Source organism: Perna viridis, chromosome 9 (genome assembly GCF_037379345.1).
Source record: "Perna viridis isolate PV_CMFRI_1.1 ecotype Kerala chromosome 9, ASM3737934v1, whole genome shotgun sequence".
In the NCBI taxonomy this organism is placed as follows: domain Eukaryota; kingdom Metazoa; phylum Mollusca; class Bivalvia; order Mytilida; family Mytilidae; genus Perna; species Perna viridis.
In genome coordinates, this window is record NC_142453.1 from 11,605,627 (window position 1) to 11,625,849 (window position 20,223).

Sequence of the window (20,223 nt, forward strand, 5' to 3'; positions counted from 1 at the left end):
ATTTGGGGGGGGGGGCAAACTTTGTTTTGCAAGGGGTATAATTAGACCTACTAATAGTTCAAAGTCTACAGGCAGATTTAAATTTTGTTTTATTTCAGGATAAGAACAAGTCAATCATGATGTTGCTTTATGAGTACTTTTTGGTCTTTTACAGCTTGCTTTTACAGCTTGCTTTTTGGTATGGGTTTTGAAGATCATGTGGTTACCTGTAGAAAGTTAATTGTTCGTTGTTTGGCATTCGGGGGATGACTGTTTCATTTGCAATAATACCACATCTCCTATTTTGATACTTCACATTCTTTAATTTTTTACATTTTATCTGTATTTTATGTGTACGTAGTTCCTTTTTACCTTTTTAACGTAGCTATTGTTCACTAATCCAGTATTCTTACGTTCATATTAACCCAATACAATACCATGTTTTTAGCCTTACTAATCACTTTAGGATTTTTTAACATCACTAAGACAAAGTTGTGGACTAAATGCCAACCTACTGTCACTCTATGTTCTATATGTGAGAAATATTGAATTTCTGTGCTGTAGAACTAGACTCCTGCAGTTATTGCATTTAGCACAGGACCACCGCATTGGAACACTTAAGTGGTATTATTCTAAACACAATTAAACATATCTAAAAATGAACATTTGTTTTTCCTAATTTAGACTGAAAAGATACATATTTGTTTACACAGGATTAATGCCTAGAATTTTGAAAGACCAATATGTGCTCAACTACTTTCAGAATCACACACATTTAGTCACTTATGCCATAATTTCTATCTTTCTTTTGTATTACAGACAATTAAGAAAGAATAAGAGAAAACAAAATACCTAAAACAACAATCCATATAACAGATCAACCAGAATAGTACTTGTTATCCACTACTCAGAAAAGTCTTTTTTTTTTAATGAAGATAAAACACAATTATTTTTAACCTAATGACCTCAAAATCATTCTAGTCATTGGAACTTTCATCTGAGAAAGTTTCATCAACATCCAACTAAAAATCAAAGTACAAAAATGTAACCTAAAACAAATGATTTAAGATGGAAAGACAGATTACTTCTATAGCCCAACATCCATCAAGGAAAAGTACTAATGTCTCAGTTATGTCAATGGGGTCCAAAAGTTATTTGATATCATCAAACAAATCAAGCATAAATTAGAAACACTCACTGAACAATACTGTTCAGCAGGTAATATTCACAGTGCTAATTTTGGTCTAATTTAGCACGTTTGTCAAAAAAAACGCAAAATTATCCACCAATCAAAATAAACTGTCATAAAGTATGGATGTAGATAACAAGGTCGTGCTAAAAAAATAATTCCATCATCGCCTTAAAAAACAGTACAGGATATGCCATACAATAAAGCCATACGTAACTTATCAAAAAAAAAGAATATTGTTAGTTACAAATAAATCACTTTCATTAGATATCAAACAGTTGGTGGGATTCAAAAAACATTCTTCATTATAGCTTGAGAAGTTTCTCTTTGCTAAATCTTTGAATCAAATCTTTATTTGTCTTACAAGGAAGTAAAACTTCTCACTTGTAGTTTTACGTCCATTTCAATCAATGAAATTATAGACTTCAGTCAACATCCAAACCAAAATAGTTTTTAATTTTTTAAGAACAAACATTCCAGTGTCGAAAAAAGGACAAAGCAGCATTGACAAAAAGTCAAAATCATTAAAGAGAAACAAAAACACAAAAAAAATTAATTAGTAAGATGGTACAAATACAGCTTGAAGCCAACTTAAGCTTCTCATCAAAGCATTATCTAAAGCACGCTAAGCAGTGCTTTATCCGATTAATGACCTAATTCATTAGGAAACAATTGGTTATTGGAAACTACCGCATCGTAAGATAATAATTGCCGAAGGAATGAAATTCTTGATGTTATCCTGATTAATCCTAACAAAAAAACATCATACTGATATATCGGTAACAATGCTCAATGTTTCGCATAAAACATCTAAACAACACTCTCGGCAAATAAAAGATCGATGATTACAATTGCTGGCTTCTTACAAAACATGAACTGACGATCAATTTAAATGTCATTATAAGTTAGAGTGACCTTCAACTTATGGTTGATTGACATAAAAAATCTATAAGTAGAAGAATGCTAAAGTGATTGTTAAAATTTTTCTAGCTATTATACTTAAGTCTCCATAAAATCACTATAAACCTTTTAAGATCTTTATGTACTGAAATGTGTCTTTTTATTTCAGCTGACAATATTTACAGCAAATACAATGATGATGTTCTGGATACAGAATTGGTCTTCCTTAGTCCCCTGATGAACTGTCTAAGGTATTTACATGTAAAATGACAATAGATAAGGAGATTTAACATTTTATTATTCAATGGACATTTAAATCGGTGTTTGATACAAAATTTTAACCTTCATGTTAGTTGTCCAGTTGTGAAGCAGTTATCACTGATCTTCATTAAAAAAAAAAAAACAGATTAACTCCACTTAACATCATCATCGAACTTGCTATAACAGATTCAAATACTTCCTTTCTTAAGTTGAAAAAGTTGACGTACCTATCCCAGTGAAGCACTAAAGATTATTTTGTTTATAATTTCCTGTCAATGTTATAAAATTACAGTGCCTTGGGTTTTTGTTAGAATAGTTTTCATACATATGCCACCATCCTGCTAAATTTTAGGTATAGCATCATATAACTAACAATTATTTTAATGGAGTAACTTAGTTAATAGGGTATGCTTTGTCAAGTGAGCAATTCAGGCTCTTCAAGAGGTTCTTGTTATTATTATCATTATTATTATTACAACCTTACTAAGTATGATCAGGGATATCTTTAACTTATGTGCAGAATTCATTCTCATTTGTTCTATAGTTTGGCTGCACTTTACTGGAAAAAAAAGACCAAAAATGAATTGAAGTTACATGTACATGTATCCTAGATCTTCACTTATGATGCACGTGAATAAAAATCTATCAATCTGATTATAGGACTTAGCAAGCCTATATCTGCAATTATAAGACTTTAAGACTATACTTAACATTGATCCACAGAGCTTTTAACAAAAATGTGAAAAACTAGTTAATGTCATGAAGAATCATTGATAGATTATTCACATCTACCAGGGTATTAACTTATATTGTCTGCTGAAATGAATGACTACAATTAAGAATAAATTTGTAAATTCTGTTTCAACTCAATTTATTACTTTTTACTAAACTAACAAACTGACTTACAATACAAAGAACTGTTTTAAAGAGTTACAGCACCTATTTAAAAATTACTTTGTGACCTGCAGGTCAAAGAACAAGGTAGAATAAGGTCACAGTGGCCTCCACATGCTATCTCCTAACAAACTAACAAACCAATCTACTATTATCAATAGCTTGAGAGACATACAAGTTTACGGTTGGAGATTTGTATCAGATGAAGAAAAGGGGCAAGCGAAAAAGAAAAAAGTAGAGAAATGCAAAGTCTTACCAATAATAAATTTGGGATTAAATCATAGAAATCAAGATTCATAAAAAAATATTTCAGCCATTTGAAGGAGGTGAACACAAGATCATCCTCAGCCCTTTTTAATCTGTCAGGCAAAATTGAGGGAGGAGACATTACTTATAAGTTATTTTTATCTTTATCAATCATAACTAACAGTAAAACCAATATATTAATCAACAACACTATATCAAGCAAAGGGAAGTAACTCATTTGTACAAATAATAAAACTGGTTCAGAATTAGAGCATCAAAGAGAAAAAACATGTAAATAAGGTAACAGTATGACCCAATTAATCACATATACAGAACCTGATTGTACATAACTGTGAATCTTCGAGACAATAATTGGCCAATTAGTCTACAATAGAAGACTAATGTCTTTTGTTTCTTTCTTCATCACATCCATAACTAGTACAAATGGAAACCCAATTTAGCTATTGGAAAATTTACTCCATTTATCTTGGAATGAGATTCTCCTTTGTTGAAAGCTGATCTATTGATGATCACACATAAATAGTTTTAAGCAAATTTGAAAGCTTTTCCATAAGGAAATCAAGGATAATAATTCACATAAATAGCATATCAAAAACCAACATACCATCTATTACTGATAGCCATGTTTTATTTTAAAATTAAAGAATCTTAGTGAGCAATCTCACATACCCCACGCGTCCCCATGTTGAATACTTAAGTAAATTTCTTCGTAAGAGAAATACATGTAGAAGGACCCTGATAGAAAAAGGAATAAGTATTTTTTAGGCTTAAGACCTTTGTCTTCTAACTAACTTCTGTTACTCAAAATGGTAGTTTTAAACTCCAGACTGTGATTTCTTTGAATTTTAGTTAATCCAAAGTGAATATTGTAGCGGAACAAAACGTACACTTGACCTATAACTTATCATGGTGAATTTATAGACCAAAAATCAGGTCATAATATGCAAGCATTTAGAAAAAAAAAAGACAGAAAAACGGTTATTTCTGTGAATTTAGCTAAGTTCAAGGCCAATAATTTTGGTAAAATCATTAGAGCAGAACCACCTACAGCCTTGTCCTGTAACTCATCGTGGTGAATTTGAATACTAAAATTCATGTCAATATCTGCAAGCGTTTAGAAAAAAAGTCAGGAAAACTGTTATTTCTGTGAATTTTGCTAAGTTCAAGGCCCATAATTTCAGTAAGAATCATCAGACCGCAACAAAACATAAACTTAATCTGTAACTTTTCATGGTGAATCTATATACCAAAAATCATGTCAATATCTGCAAGTGTTTAAACATAAACAAAAAGTCTGGAAAACTGTTATCTCTGTGAATTTAGCTAAGTGCAAGGCCAATAATTTTGGTAAAAATCATTAGAGCAAATCCTTCAAAAATTCAAGTTTCCTACTTGCTAAAGAGAAAAACCAAAATTGCACTTGCCCCAGATGACAGGGAAAAATGGAATTCTAAAACACTGTACAAACCACAAAAAAACCTTCAGAATCCCAAATGGAGGACTGCAATTTTGTCCACCCATTGAGTAACCACACAAAATGAGTTGGTATATGGAGAAAAAGTTTTATTCCACTTCCAGATGTATGTGCATTTGTAGTTTCATTATCATGTGTTTCTTTCAATAAGGCAAACTTTAACACAACAAAATCCTAACACTGACCTTAGAGGAGTTACAACCACAAAATATCAGCGATTAGTCAGACAGACAGATTTAGATCATTACTCAGCTCCACTGTCATGGAGTGGCTGGGGGGAAAAATAATGTTAAACAGTTTACAGCCATCTCAGTTTCTGATTGAAGTGGTCACAATTATAAAATGATTGAGAAAAAAATACATAAAAGTAGCAAAGCATAGAATATTGCAAAAAAATAAACTTTTCAAGGATTTTCCAACCCTTATTTAGTGTACAAATTTCAGCCCCATTCTTAGAGAAAAATATGCTCCAAATTTCAGCACTGAAATTTCCAATAGTGACTGGAAACATTGTCTCCAGAAGATGATTCATGAGAGTGTATGAACATTCATAGATTATCTCCCATAGTGACAATTTTCACGCATTTTTCCCAATTGCATTGGCCCCAGGTCCCTTCCCCAAAGCAATAAGATAATCACATCTTTTTTTAATACATTTACATCATACACCAGCAAGACATATTCTAAAACATTCAACCCAAAGAAAAAAAATTAAAACTGACTTGAAATATTGAATGAATGTTTTGTTCTTACAAAACTCATCTGGAAATCTCTTCAGGAATTTGTGTAAATATAGAAGAGATAAAAATAAATGCTTATAGCTTTGAGCTTCATATTAACAAGATTCAGATGTAGAAATAATTATCCCAAGTCAATTAGTCATCAACATTAATCAAGAAATAGTGGCACTCAATATATAACATGGAACCAGCAAGTACAAATCATATTGGGTTTTTTTTCCCCAGCCAGAAAAACAACGCCAGGGAAAGAGGAAGTCCTCAAAATACTTTTGATTTAAAACACAAAAATATCAATAATCATATATAGATGTTCCAATGCTGTATATATAATTCAAGGAGTAACCTCTGATCAGCAGCATTACATAACAAAGTACATAGGAAGGTCAAAATCCAAAAATAAATTGTATATAATGTTTTAAAAACCAAAACCCAAATTATCAAAATAGGAAGCCAAGTACTGTAGTGTTCTATGAATTTTTCAAAATTTCAGGTTTCCATGAACGAAGGATAACTTTCCAACACTTGAAATATGCTTTCCCTTTACAAAATTCAAGCTTTCTACTTGCCAATGGAAAAGTGGGCACAATAATCAACTTTCCCACACCAAAACTGCACTTGCACATGGTGACGGGAAAGTGGAATCCGACCTGCACAGAGAATTCTACCATGTCCAATACAAGTAATTGGACCTCTTTGTTTTAGAGTTTTTGAGTTTATGATATTACTAATTTCAGCAAAAATCCATTATGTAGTAAACGATAGACATTATAGTGTTACAAGGCTTGACAATCCTGTTCTTTTAGAAATAATCATTATCTCAAGTCACAAATGTACAAACCAGTGCCATCAGATTCGGGCTATATCACAAATAAAGTTAGATTCCCTAGTCCACTTTAAAGATACAATATCACAAGAAAGGATATGATGAATATGTCAAAGAGACAACAACCCCAATGGGATGAAATATGTCAGCTACCCATAGGTCTTCAATATATGAAAAAGAGCCCTTAAACCTCACCACAGGGCAGGCTGCAGCTGGCCGTAAAACAACATTATACACAGGTACAGGGAACTAGTTGCCCCCATATACTGCAGCAATATAAAAGTAAACTGAAACTGTACAAACAGAGGTACATGTAATGCACATATGGTACATATATTTATGGCATATATTTAATTAGAAATGATAACCAACATATCATCCCACCAATGCATAGATACAATCAGTAGAATTGAGACCTTTTATGTATTTCTCCATCTAAATATGAGTTTAAATTTTACTTAAACATTGGTCAGATGCGTTCTTCATAGTTCATTTTAGCAGCATATGAAACAAGAGGACATGAATAAATGAAAAATCTGAAACTGTTTTTAATTTCCTTACGTTTCTAAGTCAATGCCAACTCCTCTAAACAGCCTAAAAACAACATCATAAAATATATGACTTAACCAATTAACTTCAGAGTATAAATCAATAAGCATTGATGTACAATTAGGTTTCAAGGAGAATTATTCTCATCATTTTTCAGGAACAAGACCAACAGCAACAAATGGTTTCACCAAACTTGAAATCATTGGAAAATATCTATGGCATGCCTCTAATTCAAACCTACATGTAAAAAATTACATTAAAACCAATAATCCAGACATGAATTAAGGAAACTTAAAACTGAAGAAGGCAAAACCAGAAGTTTGAAATTAAATAAATAACAGGAACAATAAAACTAAAGCAGAATTCTACCTTCTAAGAGGAAACATTATGTCTGTGCGGCTTAAAAAACCTCACATTCCTAATTATAGGCCACACATAATAAATCTGTTTGATGTTCCCCTACTCTATTCAGAACCCAGAATTTAAGGTACAGTGTAGGACGATAAAGTAGGTTAGAACATCCAAAACCTAATATGATCTTTTAACAAGACCAATACCAGTACATGTCTGGACCTGTGTCATTGTCATATCTTAGTCAATGTCTTCAAAATGTACATAAACACTCAGTAAATTAAAAAAAAAAAACTACAGTGTAGGTTACAAATTTCCATGTCCAAATGATACCATATATTGCTGGAAAATTGGCTAAGTTCAACATACTAAAAATGTCGGGAATAAATCAAATTTCTCAACAATAGGAGGTGCACATCTTCAATATTTACAGTGTATATAATCACTGTGCAAAGTTTGAATAACATTGGATTGATACTTTTCAAGTTACAGATTACACAAAGTAGGTATCATTCACAACATATAGTGACAAAAAATTGCTAAAATTGTAGGAAATAAATAAATCAAATTTCTCCATAATAGGTGGTGCACATCTTCAGTGCACACGTATATAATGACTGTGGTGCTGTCACCATTGGTGACTCAGGTCAAACAAAAACCATACTATTCATGACAAACATAAAATTAAAATCAGATGAAAAAAAGCAAATAACAGCCATTAAAATCTCTAGAGATGGCGTTTTTTTATGAGTACTTTTAATTTAGGCCTTATACAATGAAAACACAGGAAATATGACTTTTTGTGTTTAAGCTGCTGGTGGCATTAACAGTAGGTTGTCAGAAAGAAACAAAGAAAGTTTTGTTTATAAAATATACTCCACAAAAAATGTTAAGGGCCATTATAGAAAATTCAATAAATTTGATTTTATTATTATCAGCATCTATGTAAAAAATTCTATAAATTAATCACTACAACAATAAAAGCTATCTACTTAAAAACAAATGACAGTTTAATAACGTTTAAAATCACTGTTGTAATGGTGGAAATCCAAATTTTGAATATTAGGAAAAAAATTAAGTGACCCTTAACATTTTTTTTGTGGAGTTGATATCCACTTCCTTAGTCCAAAAGAATATAACTTCCACAAAATTCAGTGGATCATAAATTCCAGGTAACATCATGTCCTAGCTGCCTACCAAATTTTGTGAAAATTGGTAGAATACTGTGATATACACTGTCTATAGGACAGTGGTTTTGATAGTGATAATGACCAAGTCACAAAGGAGGTCTTTATCACTATCTATGGGCAGTCTAAATATCAGGATATTGACAAGTTTATCAACAACTATTATATCATCAGAATGCACTATGGGTAATGTGCACTGTTTGGATAAAAATTTCAAGAGCTGTACAATACCAGTAAGTACTGATTTATTTCCAATTCATGGGGAGAACACTGAGCGTATAATAACTGTCTACACTCTCAAGGCCAAAAAAAAACTAAATAATAAAAATAAGTTATCCTACCTACCCTAGCATATTTAATTGGTAGCAGCTAATAATTCTTTAGTTGAGCACTATTAAAGTGAAGAAATCCTCCTGGAAGTCCAAAAGTGTCTATAAAATATAATTAAAAAGAATAAAATGATTCTTCATCCAACTTAACCATAAACAGATATATATTTTTTCCTGGCCAAAACTCATACTGGGACACTGTCCTTCATAGGTCTAGACAGCTGTGACAAAAGTTTTTTTACCTCAAGAACTTTCTCATGTTAAAAGGATACACATCTTTCATTTCATCAATGGTTGGTGCTCTGAGAATGTCTTGAATATTGATAATCTGAAAATAAATATAAAAACCTTTTGTACACATTGCAACCTTGACACGTTTCAGGGTAAGAAATAATACAAATTCATTAGGACAAGCATTTTATACCAGCACATTCCCTCCCAAGTCATATTTTTTTTTCAATTTCGTGATCTGGATTTTTTACATGAACATCTTCATGACTTTAATACATCAAATATTTGAAGCTCAATAGATAATATTCTTTATATCAAATCATTCAATGGCCTCAATGTGAGAACCAACCCATAGTTAGAAAGATAAAGCATATAAATAAATCAAAAGAACTCAGTTTTTTAGTAGCATTGGCTGGCAGGCTCGTCCCAATTTTGAAGGCTGAAGCAGTGTCTTCAGATGCAGATACTACCACTTACAGCAGACGTTGTGATGTACATGTATATCTATGTTTATATTTATGATAAATCTACAATCAGGGGTTAATATTAGTGGAGGTCTGAATTCCAGGGCCCCCAATTTTTGATCTAGGACGTCCTACCTACTCATAGACACTTTAATGAAAATATTAGGTCTCCTCAAGTGGAGGAAAAGGTCCAGGACATTCTCTATTGAAAATTAATATGGACCCCTGATAACATAATCATGCTCTTACTTAAAATCTTCAACTAAAAAAATACAATGTACTTGACACAATACATTTTGTAAATCCAGAAACCATCACAATGTATTTATTACCCCCCTACCCTAAAATTTAATTCAAAGTTACATAACAGAATATTCAATATTATGAAGCATTTTCTTCTATCACAAAAATAATTAATAACACAACTCAAGTCTAGAATGACAATATATATCTATAATTTCTTAAACACCAGAAACCCTTGCAACTTTGCTTGTTATGGCGTCAATGAGCAATCAAAAACCAGAATGACAAAACAGTAGTACAGTCTGACAGGGTTTTCTCTTGGCCTGTTCAAAAAGTTTTTTTTCTTTACAACTATATGCAGCATTTATAAAGTTTTGACCTGTACCCAGAATAAACCAATAACCTGATGTAACCATACCTAGAATAAACCAATAACCTGTAACCATACCCAGAATAAACCAATTACCTGATGTAACCATACCCAGAATTAACCAATATCCTGATTTAACCAAACACAGAATAAACCAATATCCTGATTTAACCAAACACAGAATAAACCAATAACCTGATGTAACCAAACCCAGAATAAACCAATAACCTGATGTAACCAAACCCAGAATAAACCAATAACCTGATGTCACCATTCCCAGAATTAACCAATATACTGATTTAACCAAACACAGAATAAACCTATCCTGGTTTAACCAAACCCAGAATAAACCTATCTTGATTTAACCAAACCCAAAATAAACCAATGACCTGATTTGACCAAACCCAGAATAAACCAATAACCTGATGTAACCAAACCCAATATAACCCAATAACTTGATGTAACCATACCCAGAATTAACCAATATCCTGATTTAACCAAACCTAGAATTAACTAATAACCTGATTTAACCAAACACAGAACAAACCACTATCCTGATTTAACCAAACTTAGAATAAACCAACAACCTGATGTAACCAAACCCAATATAAACCAATAACCTGATGTAACCATACCCAGAATAAACCAATAACCTGATGTAACCAAACCCAGAATAAACCAATATTCTGATTTAACCAAACCCAGAATAAACCAATAACCTGATGTAACCAAACCCAGAATAAACCAATAATCTGCCTTAACAAAACCCAGAATAAACCAATAACCTGCCTTATCAAAACCCAGAATAAACCAATAATCTGCCTTATCAAAGAGTAATCAAGGGAACCAACGTTATAGCAGTGATCAAAAGAATGTAATCCAGGGACAAAAACCCAGAAACTAATAATCTGCCTTAACCAATAACCAGTTTCAACTAGACACTATTTGAAATTCCTTAATACATATACATTTGTATCAGGCCAAAAAAGTCTTGTTTCCTGCTACCAGCAAGAAAAAAAAGGTACCCAGTAGGTAGGTAGGGAATTATTTTATTTTTTAAAAACATTTTGCATTGAGTTAATTGGAAAATAATCTAGACATAAACAGTGTTCGAGCCAAAATGGCTAATAAAATGTTTAAGGTAGACACAAAAATACTAGGGTAGGTAGGATAGGATGAAACAGACATCTGATATTTTTGGCCTCAGTGAAAATGTACTTTGAACCTGGATAAATCAAACCTACTACAAAACCAAACAAATTCTACAGCCAAAAAGAGGTCTTGTTTGAAAGGTTCTGCTGTATAAGTGAAACTCCAATCATCTTTCAGCTTGTATTGATTTCATCATTTGTCATTTATGTAGCATTGTTAGAGTAAATTTGATTAAAACCTTTCTCAATAGTCCTAGATTCTCAACTATCACTTTAACTGAAGGCACCAGGAAACATCATTGATGACAGAATAAACAAGGAATACTAAACAAACACTGAGTAATTCCAGCAGAGAAAACATGTTCATAGGCATATACAAACAATATTCAGTACATAACCAGGCCAACCTGTGAATGTTCTGGTTTCTTAGACCTGACTTGAGTATATCAATATACTGACCACCTGACGAACGGTTTTTTGTTGGAGTTCATATTGCTCATGTTTCAGTTTTTTTGTGTGACATCTTGTTTTGTTTTTCTTCAGTTTATATGTGTAGTTTGCTACAGTGTGTAACTTATGGATGCTAATGTTAAGGCCAGTGATTTTGAATTTTGATGTATAAGAATTACCCCATTGCTGAAGCTTCAGTATTTTTTTTTACTTTAGCTGCATTAGCTGTCATTTTCGTCAAAAAATTTTCTGTTGAAATATGCCCGAATTCTACTAAATTGTACTTTTCCTATACAATTTCATTTGATATCCACAAATAAAATGTGTTAAATACATGAAATAGGTGTCTATATATTTATTGTCTTGCAAAACAAGGTTAAAGTATTTTAAACCCGGGTTAATGCACTGTCGACAATCTTCGGAAGTAAGGGCAAAAATAATTAAATCTGAACTATTGATCTTCTTTGATTGAAAAAACATTGTTTTTACAATATTCTGTAGGTATTATTAACATTTATTGCTTCAATTGCATTAATACAAACTTATTTCATTTTATCAGCAAAATTCAGTAGAATCAAAACTGAACAAATTTAGCAGCTAATGCAGCTTGAAGGATTTGGTTCAAATGATCTCAAATTTGGTTACTGAATTAACATAAAGTAAGTGATTTTATGTAAGGTCTGTCTAATCATCAACAACTCCTACAAAGAAAAAATCCTAATTGCAAAGATGAACTTGGTTTTTCAGGACTGAAGCCAATATTAGGACAATGTGTCATATCATTTCAAAACATTCCAAATATTGGCCTCACACTCTCACAATTTAAAACAATCGAAAATTTATACAAATCATTACACAGGTCCATAGACAGGGGATTCTGGGGTTTCTGCAATCCACATACCTATAAACATTTGAATTATAAAACATACTTATTTGTGCTAAAATCTCACTAAATATCTTGTAGTTTTTAATTAGCTTTTATGGTTTATGTCAAATAATGTAAAAGTTTTAATAGGGGGTAAAGTCACCAGAACAGTGATCTATTGATATAATTTAACCTATAACTTATAAATCATTGAGGGTCTGATTTTAGTATGAGAGGAAATAACCTGCTGTGCAAACTCGGCCCACAGACACAAGTTGTCCCAAGTCTACTGGGACAGCATACATCTTACCATAAAAAGGGCAATTTTCACAGGTGCCTAATTTTTCAATATGCTCTATGAATAGGGGTGTCAAATTCTGTGATATTTTTTTTCTGCATCATCAGATTTAATGGAATGGAAGATATATGTACATGTATATGTAAAATATCTCCCAAACCTTCAAAGTATAAGGGAAAAATTAGACCTCATGAAAATTTCCTGCTATACTGTATATATCTATACAGCCTGTCTTATCGATAGCTTTGATCTTTTATACATGTAGGTTATATCTACCTCATATTCGAACAATGATTATAGTCAGCTGGCAAAAAATAGGAGTGTTCAATAAAATACAAGAACAAAGAGTCTTGACAATGAATTCTGATTGAAAAAAAGCAGGAACCTGCTTTTAAATGCAAAACAATCATGTCTGTATAATTACAGTAAGTCTTTGATGTCACCATTGTCACCATAGTGTTCCTAACAAGCCTTAAGCAAAACATAAAGATCTCTGCATGAATTCTATCCTCTCAATAAATACCTCACATGTCATATGATGACAATTTTGTGAATACTTATTTTTCTAAGAAACAATTACATAGCAGACATTCAACTTTGGGTTCAAATTAGATACCAACTGTAAATTAATGAAACAAAATAAGCTATCAATCATTTGATCAAATAAGTCCATAATTTCACATTAATATCAATAAATCAGAGAGTATTGCTCGTCTGACCAGGGCAATAGAGAGGCTGTAAACAGATAGAGATGCCGAGCACTGAACACCAGCATAATGGAAAACTGACAATCTGATACCAAAGTCAGAGCTTGATTAATATTTTATTCTTGGTTAGACGACTAATCTATATCAATAAATTCTTCTATTTTTCCTCATAGAATTACTATGCATGTGTATGAAATTGACGACCTAGACTGATGACGAAATGAAATTGACGATAATTGATCCAAATATAGAGAACAATACCATTATTGCAGTGTATTGACTTCCGATTCACGACATTCTTAGTTGATTATCACAGTACATATCGATAACCATGAGTGTTAAAAAAAATACTTCAACAAAGCCATTTACAAAACTTACTGCTTTATTTCATGAACATTGTATTAATTCTTCATGATTTCATAATAGGCATGGCACTTTAAAAGCACCGTACCCCCAAGTGGTCTAGAAATTCATAATGACCAACAATAGTAATATTTGTTGCTAAATTTAGATCCAAACAAATCAAAGACTTATGGAAACAGATTTTTATGATACCACCTACTGGAAACTTGATAACTAACTGAAAATGATAATTTCAAAATTATTTTTGACTCGAAATTCAGCTGAAAGTTGATAGTCACAATATCTTGTTCAATATCACTGAGCCTACATACAAGTATGGGAGATAATAATGGTCTAAAAATGTGTCATTCCATGTTGAAGGACATTCTTGTGTCATCTTTCTTCTCATTCTTATCAACTTTATCATAAAGATTAGTGGTCTATATTTGTACATTTTGTATCTCAATATTCTTTGAAATTTACCAAGTTCTATTTCTGTTGACATTACAGACCTCACCCAAAAATTCTCAATTTACACTAAACAATAAAATACATGTACATGTATGTACACATTAATTGCTAAGTCCAAGAGAGGGACAAAAGCCAACCCCTTAAAACATGTAAAACATATTCCTTTCCCTTTTTGACATTACATGCAATAAGTATGTTATATTTTCTGTTAAAATTTCAATTCAAATCTATCTAAAAAAAATTGCACAAAAATACAAAACTCAACCTCTACAATAAAGATCAAGTTATATCATATCTTAAATCATTCTTCCTGTCCTAAAAAATGTACAAGGTCATGACATAAGTTAACAATTGACAAAGTAAAGTTCTGCATATATTTACAGCCAATACAATGATAATATTCAAGGAATAGGTCTAATCTTCCACAAGTTAATTTGGAAATCACCTGATGAATTTCCCCTGGAAGTAAACCGGACAAGGAACAATAGAATTTAAATATTATATTAGACAGATACATGTACATGTATATGTATTTTAAAAATACATGTGTATGGAATAATAAGAATTTATATATCTTTATCAATTGTTAAGTTAAAAATGCACCTTGGAAACTTCAAGCTATTGTTATTCAACAATGGGAAGACAAACTATTCCCTGAACATCAAAATTGTATGGGCTGTAAATGTTTTTCGTTTGGATGGATATCACTCAAATAAAAGGTACAGTACATGTACAAAAATGTAGGAACCAGTGTTAACAAACACAATAAAAAGCTTTGCAAAATGAAGCATGATTTGACTGCAGTGATTGAACCCTGAACTGTTGAGGCAAGTGTGGCCACAATATTACATTTAGATACATTTAAGCATAGAGACTTACAATTCGTTATGGATAAAACAACTGGTTCGGACACAATTTAGCACAAAACTTGAAATTCAATTACGAATTTGGAAAATCAGACCAAAAAATAACAAGAGGCTCCCAGAAGCCTGAATCGCACAATTTTGCCTTTCAAGGGCAATAAATTAAACAAGAAGTTGTCCAACAATTTTGATTCAATAAAACTTTGATAGGACTTATCATAAGGATCATTTCAGTAAATTAAAGTCTAAATCCATCATAGTTTTCAAAACATTGGCTGAAAACTGTTAAAAAAAAAAACCTTATTTACCCCTGTCAAGGGGAATAACTCTTACAAGAAGGCATCTGACAAATTTTATGCCTGAAGACTTTTGTAGTCCTAAAAATAAGAATCATTTCATCTAATGCAAGAATTTGGCTAAACCTAACGATTTTGGAGATATATGCGAAAAACTACTGTCTGACCCCTATGTTCTATTTTTAGTAACAGTGGCCATGTTTTTTTCGATGGATAAAAAAAAACCACTTCAATTCTATGCAGGATAACCCAAGGAACACTTATACCGAGTTTTGTTTCAATTGGTAAAATAGTGTCAGAGGAGAAGATTTTTGAAAGAAATAACATTAAAAATAGCAATGGGCAATAACTCCAACATGGCTTAATAGATTAAAATGAAAATTTGACCGCAGATATATCTCATCATGCTGAACACTTTTACCCCTTTCACAATGGGCTAAACCTAACCGTTTTGGAGATATATGTGAAAAACTATTGTCTGACCCCTATGTTCCACTTTTATTAACGGTGGCCATGCTTTTTGACTGATCAAAAATCCCCACATCAGTTCTATGCATGATACCCCAAGGAACATTCATACCAAGTTTGGTTCCAATTGGTCAAGTAGTGTCAGAGGAGAAGATATTTGAAAGAAATAACATTAAAAATAACAATAAAACGTTGAAAAAGGGCAATAACTCCAACGAGGCTGAACAGATTAAAATGAAAATTTGACCGCTGATAGATCTCATCATGCTTAACACTTTTACCCAGTCAGGATTGGGCTTAACCTAACCGTTTTGGAGATATAAGCGAAATCTATTGTCTGACTTCTATGTTCTATTTTAAGTAACAGCGGCCATGTTTTTCAACAGATCAAAAATACCCGCATCAGTTCCATGCAGGATACCCAATGGAACATTCATACCAAGTTTGGTTCCAATTGGTCAAGTAGTGTCAGAGGAGATGATTTTTTAAAGAAATAACATAAAAAATAACAAAAAAATGTTGAAAAAGGGCAATAACTCCAACATGGCTTAATAGATTAAAATGAAAATTTGACCACAGATACATCTCATCATGTTGATACCCCAAGAAACATTCATATCAAGTTTGGTTCCAACTGGTCATGTAGTTTCTGAGAAGAAGAGTTTTGAAAAATTGTTAACAACGACGACAGATGACGACGATGACGGATGCCAAGTGATGGCAATAGCTCACTTGGCATTCAGCCAGGTGAGCTAAAAAGTTGATTTTTTGGAATGAAGCCCCTTTGACCCCTTATAAATCAAAAATCAAAGATAACTTAAATCTCATTAAAAAATTTTCACAAGGAATCCAATGCAAAAAAATTTCAAAATCAGACCAAAAATAAATAATAGTCAAGTTAATGTCTGACAATCATGAAAATGCATGTTTTTGGCCCCGTTTTTAGACCCTTATTACCTACCGCTAAGTTCTAGTCCTTAGCTCCGAAGCCAATCCTACTCTGACCATTGTGGTATGAATTACTGATGAACAATTTCATAGACATTCTTAAGCTTTTACTGGAGTTACACATGTGTACATACATGCAGTTGAATTATATGTACATGTATATGAAAAACTTGTTTTTATGGCCCCTAATTCTAAAACAGTTGGACCTATAACCCCCAAAATCAAAACCAACCTTCCCTTTATGGTTTATAACCTTGCTATAAAATTTTTATCAACCAACTTATACTTAAGTTATGGCACAAAAACAAAGAGTCTATGGACTATCTATTTTACTTTGCCTTTTGTGTTTACCAATTTTGCAAAGATCACATTAATAGCATCCTTTCATCTTTGTCATTATACTATTTTACCTTAATATTCCAAGTAGATTGACTCCCAGTTTTGACCTTTACCTATCAAATATTCCATCATTTCATTAGTCAAAAAAAAAATTCTATTTTTACTTTTCCTTCAAGCCACACAATGCTTCCTTTTCCTAACATATTACCATTTGTATTGGTAAACAAAAACTTGCATCATTGCAAAACTCAACTGTGATTGGTCAATTCACTTCAAAGTCCATCCACAAATAGGATGAGTAAAAAAAAAAGCTTCAAAAAGTATTATAGTGTCAACAGGGCATTACAGAGAGTTTTTTTTTACATTTCAAACCCTTTCAAGAGAATGTGCTGGCATCAGCGTCAGGAATATTTTTACTTCACATTCACTGTACAGTCTCCACAACTGACTTTCTAGTTCACAGAACCCGAATACATTTTCCAAATTTGTTTATGTAATGACTGTTGATCTATAGTTGTTAATTTTACAGGCCCAACTCCATTTTGACAAGCCTTGGGCCTAGGACTTCTGCTTCTGAAGACTATAATATTTACATAAACAGGCAAGAAACTCACTCAAATTCTAGCCTGTCCTGAATACAATTTTTCAATATATTTACTATATGGCTAGATTTATGCTAAAATTAGCCAGCCCTGCCAAAAAATAGCCAGTCTAAGGCTACTGGGCAGGCTACTATTTCTAACTTTGACATAAAGCACTTATCAAATAATGGCCACATTTGTCAATTCAAGGTTCAACTACACAAATGAGATCCATTGGGGGTGGGACAGATAAGCAGATATTCAGGAAAACAAAAAAAGAAAACAATTTGTATGTATTTTAGAACTTCCTCAATGAGCCCCATTAAATAAAGACCTTGCTAAATTAATGTACCAGCAGGTCTCTTACTTATGAGCTACAGGGTATGATACATAAGAAAGGTGGATACACTAAAATGGCTTTATTCCAAAAGACCTTGAGCCAACTTTAAAATAAATATTTTTTTTCTCTTTTTTCATTTTTTTTCTGCCTACTTTAAGTACTTACATGCTGGGCAGTATTGTTGTTTTTATATTTAATAAACAACTTCCGGGTAAATATTCAATAAGAAATTCAAATTTAAATTCAGTTGAGATAACGTACATTCTACAACTGTAAAATCTGGTTATTTCAAAATCTAAAATCACTTCATAAAAAAGGACAGTTATGAAGGTCAATTAATCTAAAAGGGATGGAGCTATATATACACACATACACTATATACAGGGTTACAGGGTTTGGAATAAGAAGGGGCCCACTTGCCATTAGCCCTAAAATTGATGTGAGCTAATAAAATGTCTGCTGTGATTGTTAAGGACTCTGGCTACCAAGCCAAAATTTCAAGTTAAAACCCTGTATATACATTGTACATGCCATATGGACATGATTGCTGGAACTTTTAATGCAGATGCATAGTGTGTTTTATGAAGTCATACGTATTCCCATTGATCGAGATACCAATGACGTAACAATATAGCGGTACAAATAGGGGCTAAAATAAGCAATGTAAAACTACTTTTTTTTACTTACGTTTTCATGTTTAAACCTAGTTAATATCTTTATTTCTCTAAGGGTTCTCTGGCAGTATGTCTGATGTTCAAATGGAGAGATTTTCTTTATGGCAACTCTTTGGCTTGTTACTGAGTCCTGTGCAGATCTGAAAAATTAAAGAAGTTGTAGCAAAAATGTAAGATAAAAAATTAACTTTTTTTGCATAACACTTTTTTTTTAGAATGAAGAAAATGAAAAAGTTGACTCCTTAATACATGTAGCACCATCATAGCAAGCTATGTATACATATTACACACCAACTAATTTGTCTTAGCCCTTAATAAACACACAACACTTTAGAGAAGAAAGTATTAGCTATTTCCCTTTACAAATCGATAATTAAAGAAAACTTTTCTATTTAACTAAAAGGACCCTAAATTAATTCATAGAATTGTAATTAAATATGTTAATTGTACACTTTTACTGCGTAATTAATCATGGTACATTTGTATTAACAGATACATATATCAGGGTTTTTATCATGATTCAAGTCAATCCTGGAAAATAAGTTATATTTTTTAACTCCATTTCACTTTAAAACACAGGTCAACAAAATTTAGAGGCCATGTTTACTGCTCTGGAATGCAAATATGGTCAACTGAACTTTTTCAAGAATACTTGAGCTACTAAATTGAAAACCAAACATGCTATGGAGAAACATTTTTTTTTACACAAAGTGTCCATTTTTTACAAACAACCATTATACAAATATACATATGTTGTGTGCAGATTGATACATGTATTTTTGTTGTTAATGACAACCAATGGATTTTCCTATTTGTTATATAGATTTCCTCCATTATTCTTTGTTATTTTCAACACAAATTAAAAAATTTGTGAACGGCAGATTGATATTCGTGTTGTGACGTTTTGGCGGGAGAAACGCAAGAGTGAAATTACCAAATTTATTTCAGTGTGAATTATCAAAAAAAATTACACTGGGAACAATCGGTAAATCACTGCTATCTATATAATAAACAAATACACATATGTTGTGTGCAGATTGATACATGTATTTTTACTTTCTTAAGTAACAAAATTACATGTACTTAAGAAAAAAAATAGATCGTAATTAAACAGATACATGTATTAAATGGCCCCAGATTTACCTACAATGTACATGTATGCATATAGCAAAAAATTTC

At 31.9% G+C, this 20,223-nt stretch overlaps 1 protein-coding gene across 2 annotated transcripts in view; it reads right to left on the minus strand.

Annotated features, from left to right (window-relative positions):
• Positions 1–20,223, minus strand: part of LOC148606708 (mitogen-activated protein kinase 1-like) — a 43,138-nt gene that overhangs the window by 13,629 nt on the left and 9,286 nt on the right. For both annotated transcript variants that reach the window (XM_088543957.1, XM_088543956.1), the window contains exons 2-3: positions 19,058–19,184; positions 9,216–9,271 (exon numbers count right to left, since the gene is read on the minus strand). In XM_088543957.1, the coding sequence (XP_088400083.1) occupies positions 9,216–9,271; positions 19,058–19,184 (183 nt within the window). The remainder of the gene's footprint in view (positions 1–9,215; positions 9,272–19,057; positions 19,185–20,223) is intronic.